The 7578-nt window shown below is 47.3% G+C and overlaps 1 protein-coding gene across 1 annotated transcript; it reads right to left on the bottom strand.

The window, feature by feature from the left end:
• Positions 1-678: 678 nt before the first annotated feature.
• Positions 679-7109, bottom strand: LOC119287999 (BTB/POZ and MATH domain-containing protein 1-like). The gene is made up of 2 exons (XM_037567620.1): positions 6283-7109; positions 679-1327 (listed from the first exon to the last, which is right to left on the bottom strand). The coding sequence occupies exons 1-2, from the start codon at positions 6964-6966 to the stop codon at positions 1256-1258; spliced, it is 756 nt and encodes a 251-aa protein (XP_037423517.1). The 5' UTR covers positions 6967-7109; the 3' UTR covers positions 679-1255.
• Between the last annotated feature and the right edge of the window lie 469 nt (positions 7110-7578).

Below are 7578 nucleotides of genomic sequence, written 5' to 3'. Positions count from 1 at the left end.
GTCATGTGATAGTCAAAGGAGGTGTAATGTCAAAGTGAATGTAACTTCACTCCATGAACTTGATCCAACACGGTGATTTCTTGTAGTATGCATCAGATGGCCATGAATAGGCAGAGCGGGAGGAGCTGAGGTGAAACACTGTAAGTACCTCAGAGTAGGCAGTTCTAATATGTGTCTTGCGCTTCATTGTAAAAAAGATGCATTACATGGCTTGCTCAATTTCTCAAGTGCGCCCATACCCATCTTTTTCCTATCCTGTAGAAACTCACCCTGCCAACCTACCAGCTATTCGTGATTGTTGCAATGTGTGATCCGCGATGCGCCGAGCGCTATCATAATTTTATTTACAGTTTCAGTATTTTATCTGAACTTTTATTTGTCTGTCATTATTTGTTTGATATCGTTTTTGTTTGAAATCTTTTATGGGAATTAGTCAAAAGCCATTCTATTATAGTCATCACTTTAGTGATATACATAGTAGCACTACAGAAGGCTCTTAAGATAATTTGTGTGAAATACCCCATTTCTTCCAACACGCCTTTGTTCCCACACCCTCGTGCAAACATTGTAACCATCATTTGAGTGTAGCTCACAAATATACTTTTTCGTTGCATTGGCACAAACACTACGTGCAAAAACCAAATAACAGTAGAGTTTAAACAACAACATTGTCTCTAGATACCTTGTGGCACATGTGGTGAGCAACAAAAACAAACTAGATGAAATAAAAACATTGTCGCTAGATACTACACTACTGGGCGAATGCCAGACAACTCTAGAGTTTAACCGACAACATTTTCACTAGATGTTACATAACCAGCGCGCAACGCAAAAACTTAGATCACAACCACGAAGCAGAAAATTAAAGGATCGAACAACATCCGGCATCCAGCACTTACTAGCAACTATCAGAAGTGTGTTCAGGCATCCCCTGCAGAGTTCAGACACAGGAGCCCATCGATCAGTATCACTGGAGACTGGACTAAGGTGCGGAGCACAAGGCAATCAGCTCCTTGACAACAGAAGGGCAGCTTGTGCTCAGATGCTCGAAGCCGTCAGTGGCCATGGCCTCCCTGAGATTTGCAGGAGTGCCGAGGAATTCGAAGCACGCGTCCTTGAGATCACGGCAGTGGTGAAGCTCAGCCAACGCCAACACGTTGGCCACAGAGCTCGCATCGATTCTCTTGCACAACTTGTCTTCGCAAATCAACTTGAGCCTCTCCATGTTATACCTATCAGCGGCCACAAGGAGATGCTAGTACATGGCGTCTTCCTCCTTCTTTGCCATCTCCGGCAGCGAGTCGGTGTACATGAAGCCGAGGAAAGCCTCGTGTTAGAATATAGAGTTGTAATCTCAACCTCCTTCCTTCTCTTGTATTCTACCCAAACTCTTTCTGTCATAACCTTGTACGTCAAGCCAGGCTTCGGCCACGCATCAATATAAACTACCACGCGGCTCCCTCGATGGAGTAGGAACGCTTCATATCTTTCATGGTAATCAGAGCCACCTCTTCTCATACATCTAGCCACAATCCAAAACCCTAGAAACCACACATCATCGTCTCCATGGCTTCCTCCGCCGGCGTCTCCCTCAACCTTGGATCGCCGCCGTCTGAGAAGCTCGCAAGAGGTAATTTCATCCTCTGGAAGACGCATGTCCTCCCAGCCCTGCGAGGCGCGCAGGTGACGGGGCTCCTGGACAACACCGATGCCGCTCCACCCAAGATGGTGGAGATCACGAAGGCAGACAAGACCACGGCCCTAGAGCCGAATCCCCTATACGGACCCTGGATCGCCAAAGATCAGCAGGTTCTATCATACCTTCTCAATTCCATGTCTCCAGAAATTCTTGCACAAGTTGTTGGGAAAGATTCCACCTTTGAGCTCTGGACGACGGTGACAAATCTCTTCGCCTCACAATCTCAGTCTCGGATTACTAATCTGAGAATCGCCATCACCAATACCAAGAAGGGCTCGATGTCAAGCTCGGCGTATATGGCGAAGATGAAAAGTCTTGGGGATGAACTAGCTGCTGCAGGTCGTCCCGTATCTGATCCGGAGATGGTGGACTATATTCTGGCCGGACTGGACCACGACTACGACCCCGTGGTAGCGGCGATCGGCGCTGTCAAAAACATCATCACATCCGACGATCTTTTTGCCCAGATTGCTGCCTTTGATCAAAGGATGGAGATGCTAGGCGACTCATCTTCAGGCGGGTTCTATTCATCCGCTAATGCGGTCTACAGAGGCCGTGGCCAGTCCCGTGGCAGATCTCGCAGGCGTGGAGGAAGAGGCCGTGGCCGTGGTGATCGTGGTGACCGCGGTGACCGACAGTCGTCTTCCTCCAATGGAGGCGGCGGATTCAGAGGCCGTCCTCGACAGCAACAGCAACAGCAGGCTCGTGAGCAACAGCATGACTATCCAGAATGTCAGATATGCTACAGACACCATCCAGGAGGTGCACGAGTTTGCTGGTGGCGTTATGAAGAAAACGACCAGGAAGAAAAGCAAGCGCATGCAGCCTCCTATGGCGTGGACACCAACTGGTACGCCGACAGTGCAGCAACAAACCACATCACAGGTGAACTTGACAAGTTGACGATGCGGGAGAAGTACAATGGAGGCGACCAAATTCGCACGGCAAGCGGTTCTGGTATGGATATCACACACATTGGCAGTTCAATTGTTAAAACCCCCGTGAAAAATTTACACTTGACCAATGTCTTGCATGTTCCTCAAACCTCTAAAAATCTTGTTTCCGTTCCTCGATTCACTCTTGATAACAATGTTCTTATTGAGTTCTATCCTTATTTTTTCTTGGTTAAGGACTTGAAAACGAGGAGGATCATTCTTAGAGGACGGTGCGTGGGAGGACTCTACCCACTCATATCATCATCATCATCATCATCTTCATGGTCCAATAAACAAGCAAATATTGTCACCAAGTTATCTACATCAAGGTGGCATAGTCGTTTAGGTCATCCATCTTCAGTCATAGTTAGATATGTTCTTAGCAAAAATAAACTCTCTTATGAGCCTAGTAGTGAGTTAGTTTGTGATCCGTGTCAACAAGCAAAAAGTCATCAATTACCTTACCCAATTTCTACTAGTGTGTCTACTGCCCCTTTACAACTTATCTTTTCAGATGTATGGGGGCCAGCTCCTATTTCAGTTGGTAGATTTTCCTATTATGTAAGTTTTATTGATGACTATAGTAAATTTACTTGGATTTATCTGTTGAAAAAGCGATCTGATGTATTCCAAGTTTTCCTCAATTTCCAAAATCTTGTTGAACGCAAACTGAACTCTAAAATCATTGCTATGCAAAGTGACTGGGGTGGTGAGTATGAAAAACTAAATTCTTTCTTTCAAAAGCTTGGCATATCACACCATGTATCTTGTCCTCATGCTCACCAACAAAATGGATCCGCTGAAAGAAAGCACCGTCACATAGTTGAAATGGGGTTTGCCTTGTTAGCAAATGCTTCCATGCCGCTTAAATTTTGGGATGAAGCATTCTTAACTGCTACATATCTCATCAACTTGCTTCCAAGTAAAGTTATCAAATTTGAAACACCCATTACACGACTTCTTGGTGTCACACCCAACTATACATCTCTTCGTATTTTTGGTTGTGCCTGTTGGCCCAATCTTAGGCCTTACAACACACGCAAACTTGCTTTCCGCTCAAAACGGTGTGTCTTTTTAGGCTATAGCCCCATGCATAAAGGGGTTAAGTGCCTTGATGTTCCTACTGGTCGGGTGTATATATCCAGAGATGTTGTATTTGATGAGTCCGTGTTTCCCTTTGCATCCCTTCATCCTAATGCTGGTGCACTTCTCCGCAAAGAAATTCTTCTTCTTCCTTCACATCTTCGGTCTTTTGATCATGGGGGCGACAACAATTGTACTAACCAATGTGATGATATTCCTGCTGGTACTAGTCTTTCTCTTATGCCTGTGCAGGTCCCTGGAGAAAACGGTGCTCAAAATGACCAAGATCTCAAAAATATGGCTGGTTTTGATCCTATATTTCATGCTGAGGAAGGAGACGAAGCTGGCACAGATGACGAAGAAGATCTGGCAGCGCCTGCCACCCCTGCACGCGCGCAGATCTCGGATCACGCGACCGCATCCGCCTCGGATCAAGCCCCTGATGGCTCCAGTCCTGGATCCAGGGCGGGCCACTCCCGTGCTGCCGCGTCAGCTTCAGGCGGGACCAGCAGCGGGGCCGAATTCCCCTCGCCCCGCGCGCCAGCGTCAGACGGGACCAGCGGCGGGACCAGATCCTCTCCGCACCACGCGCGCCTCCAGTCGCGGTCGGGTGGTGGATCCTCTGCGCCAGTGCCTGCAGGAGGGGCAGCCACACCAGAAGCCACAGGATCCCCTGCGCATATGACGACAAATCAGTCCACTGCATCAGCAGATTCTCCTGGATCTTCTGTGGCAAGTATACCAGCGGTGCAGCGAGAGGTCTCTTCACGTGTTATGACCCGGCTACAGAAAGGTATACGGAATCCTAAAATTAGGAAAGATGGAACTATACCATATGGAATGTTGTGTATTTCAGGAGAACCAACATCGTTGAAGAATGCACTTGATGATCCTAAATGGAAAAAGGCAATGGATGAGGAGTATTCTGCGCTCATGAGGAATAAGACTTGGCATCTTGTACCAAATCAGAGAGGTAAAAATATTATTGATTGCAAATGGGTGTATAGAATTAAGAAGAAGGCAGATGGCTCCATTGACAGATATAAGGCACGTCTAGTTGCAAAGGGCTTTAAGCAACGTTATGGCATTGACTATGAGGACACCTTTAGTCCCGTTGTGAAAGCTGCAACTATCAGACTTGTGTTAGCCATTGTTGTATCCAGAGGATGGAGTTTAAGGCAGCTAGATGTACAGAATGCGTTTCTGCACGGTGTTCTGAAAGAGGAAGTGTTTATGAGACAACCACCTGGGTATGAGAGTAAGAAATTGCCACAGTATGTCTGCAAGCTTGATAAAGCACTCTATGGTCTAAAGCAAGCACCCAGAGCATGGTATTCCAGATTGAGCTCACAGTTAAAATATCTTGGCTTTGTTGCTTCCAAGGCTGACACATCCTTGTTTTATTTATAACAAGGCAGGAGTAGTCATTTTTGTGCTTATATATGTTGATGATATCATAGTTGCAAGTTCTTCACAAAATGCTACTAATGCTCTTTTGCATGATTTGAGCTTAGAGTTTGCCTTGAAGGACCTAGGTGATTTGCATTTCTTCTTGGGTATTGAAGTCAAAAAAACTCAAGATGGTATTGTGTTAAATCAGGAAAAATATATTCTTGAGCTTCTGTCTCGCATGGGGATGAAAAATTGCAAGCAAATGTCTACACCTTTATCCTCCTCAGAAAGTCTCTCAGCATATGAGGGTGAGCCACTTCAAGAGGAGGAGAGTACAAGGTATAGGAGTACTGTGGGAGCACTACAATATTTAACTCTCACACGTCCAGATATCTCATTTGCTGTCAACAAGGTTTGTCAATATCTTCATGCACCTACTTCTGCACATTGGTCAGCTGTCAAGAGGATTGTGAGATATGTGAAACATACTATGGGAATAGGACTTCATTTCAAACGGTCTAATTTTTCTCTTGTGAGTGCATTCTCTGATGCTGACTGGGCAGGATGTAGTGATGACAGAAGATCAACCGGAGGTTTTGCAGTGTTCTTTGGATCTAATCTTATCTCCTGGAGTGCTAGAAAGCAAGCTACTGTGTCACACTCAAGTACAGAAGCTGAATACAAGTCTTTGGCTAATGCAACTGCTGAGATCATTTGGGTTGAATCACTTCTTGAGGAATTGGGAATCAAGAAGAATCGTATCTCATGTTTATGGTGTGATAATTTGGGAGCAACATATCTGTCTGCAAATCTAGTGTTCCATGCCAGGACAAAGCACATAGAAATTGATTTTCACTTTGTACGAGAAAGGGTTGCGGCAAGGAAACTTGAGATTCGATTTATTCCTTCTAAGGATCAAGTGGCTGACGGTTTTACAAAAGCACTACCAGCAAGACCATTTGAAGAATTCAAGAGTAATCTTAACTTAGGTTAGTTGAGATTAAGGGAGGGTGTTAGAATATAGAGTTGTAATCTCAACCTCCTTCCTTGTCTTGTATTCTACCCAAACTCTTTCTGTCATAACTTTGTACGTCAAGCCAGGCTTCGGCCACGCATCAATATAAACTACCACGCGGCTCCCTCGATGGAGTAGGAACGCTTCATATCTTTCACCTCGAACACCCCCGCCTCCATGTCGCCGATGCGGACCACGCCAGCGGCGACGTCGCTCTCCTTCATTGCCCCAAAGAGCTCCGCATTGAAGACCGGCGACCGGGCCGCGAGCAGCCAGCGGTGCGCGGAGAACTTGTGGCCGGCGACCTCGAACACCACGTCGGCGCCCTTCCTGGTCTCGAGGAGGCCGCTGAGGTGGTGGCTCAGGTCGGATGGCGGCACGGAGACGGACCTTGGTGGGGCGGGCTCTGCCGCCCCCTCTTGGGCGCGGGACTTCTTGAAGACGACGATGTCGCACCTGATTGTGAAGGAGTCGTCCTTGAGGTACTTGGATTTCACCAACGCTGTCCTCTTGATGAACGTTAGACATTGCCAAGAATCACCTTTGCTGGCAAACTTCTCTATACGTGATGCGACCTTTGTTGGCTTATTCTTCTTGCGGAAGAAGCTCGCCTGCTCTTCGCCGATGAGAGCAAACTGGGATATGAACTCCCGGTGCCACAAATCTTTCCCCTTGGGGTAGCAACTGATTCGCCAGAGATGGTCTCCGACGGTGAACGGGCAGGACGTGACGCTCTCCCCGCTGGGTAGGACCATCATGCCTAAAAAGCCATCGATCTTGAGTACGTGGTGGCCGCTTACCTTGTCGGCGACGATGGCGGAGGCGGACGCGCTGGACGACATGGCCAAGAACCGCTCTCCCGACGCGGCTTGCTCGATGTACAACCGCTCTCGTGCTTTCGGCTCAGAGCAGAGGAGGGTGGAGTACTGAAGTGGAGGGGAGTTGAGAGAGTGGGGAGGCAGAGGAAGAGAAAATAGCAGATGCTCTTCTGTGCGACATGTGACTGGAGACTGGACGCGTCTACAAAATTTATGCAGAAAGCATTGCCTTCTTTCGCAATGTCAAGTCTAGGGGCGTGGGTAGTCCAGTGAGATGGTAATAGTGGCAAGCCACCTATTGCAGGTGACTTGACATGAAGGTGACATAAAGGTAAGATTCTTCTCCCTAGAAGAATGGGTAGAGATTCTGTACGCATTTTCGTTTTACTCGTCACATTCCAATGTATATCCCCTCGTCCGGTTTTCTAGAGCAACTCCAACACGCCGACTTATTTCATCCGCGCGTGTTTGATTTGAATCAAAATAGACATAAAAATCGGTCCAATGCTCCAACCTAAACGGACGCACGTCCGCTTTTTGTCCGTCTCCCGACCAAGTCCCGGTCGAAACAGACGGGCGCGATGCCCGCCTACTCCTTCCATGGGCCGCCAGTTGGCGGCACAACCACCACCGGTT

The sequence above is a fragment of the Triticum dicoccoides genome, chromosome 4A (assembly GCF_002162155.2).
Source record: "Triticum dicoccoides isolate Atlit2015 ecotype Zavitan chromosome 4A, WEW_v2.0, whole genome shotgun sequence".
Lineage (NCBI taxonomy): Eukaryota > Viridiplantae > Streptophyta > Magnoliopsida > Poales > Poaceae > Triticum > Triticum dicoccoides.
Note: the sequence above shows the minus strand (reverse complement) of the source record. Positions and strands in the feature narration are given on the sequence as shown.

Excerpts from the sequence above, each read along its gene's own strand:
- LOC119287999 (XM_037567620.1), bottom strand. The coding sequence starts at position 6,966 with ATGTCGTCCAGCGCGTCCGCCTCCGCCATCGTCGCCGACAAGGTAAGC. Across the intron at positions 1,328-6,282 it reads TGGAGGCGGGGGTGTTCGAG|GCTTTCCTCGGCTTCATGTA; the intron begins GTGAAAGATATG and ends TTCTAACACGAG.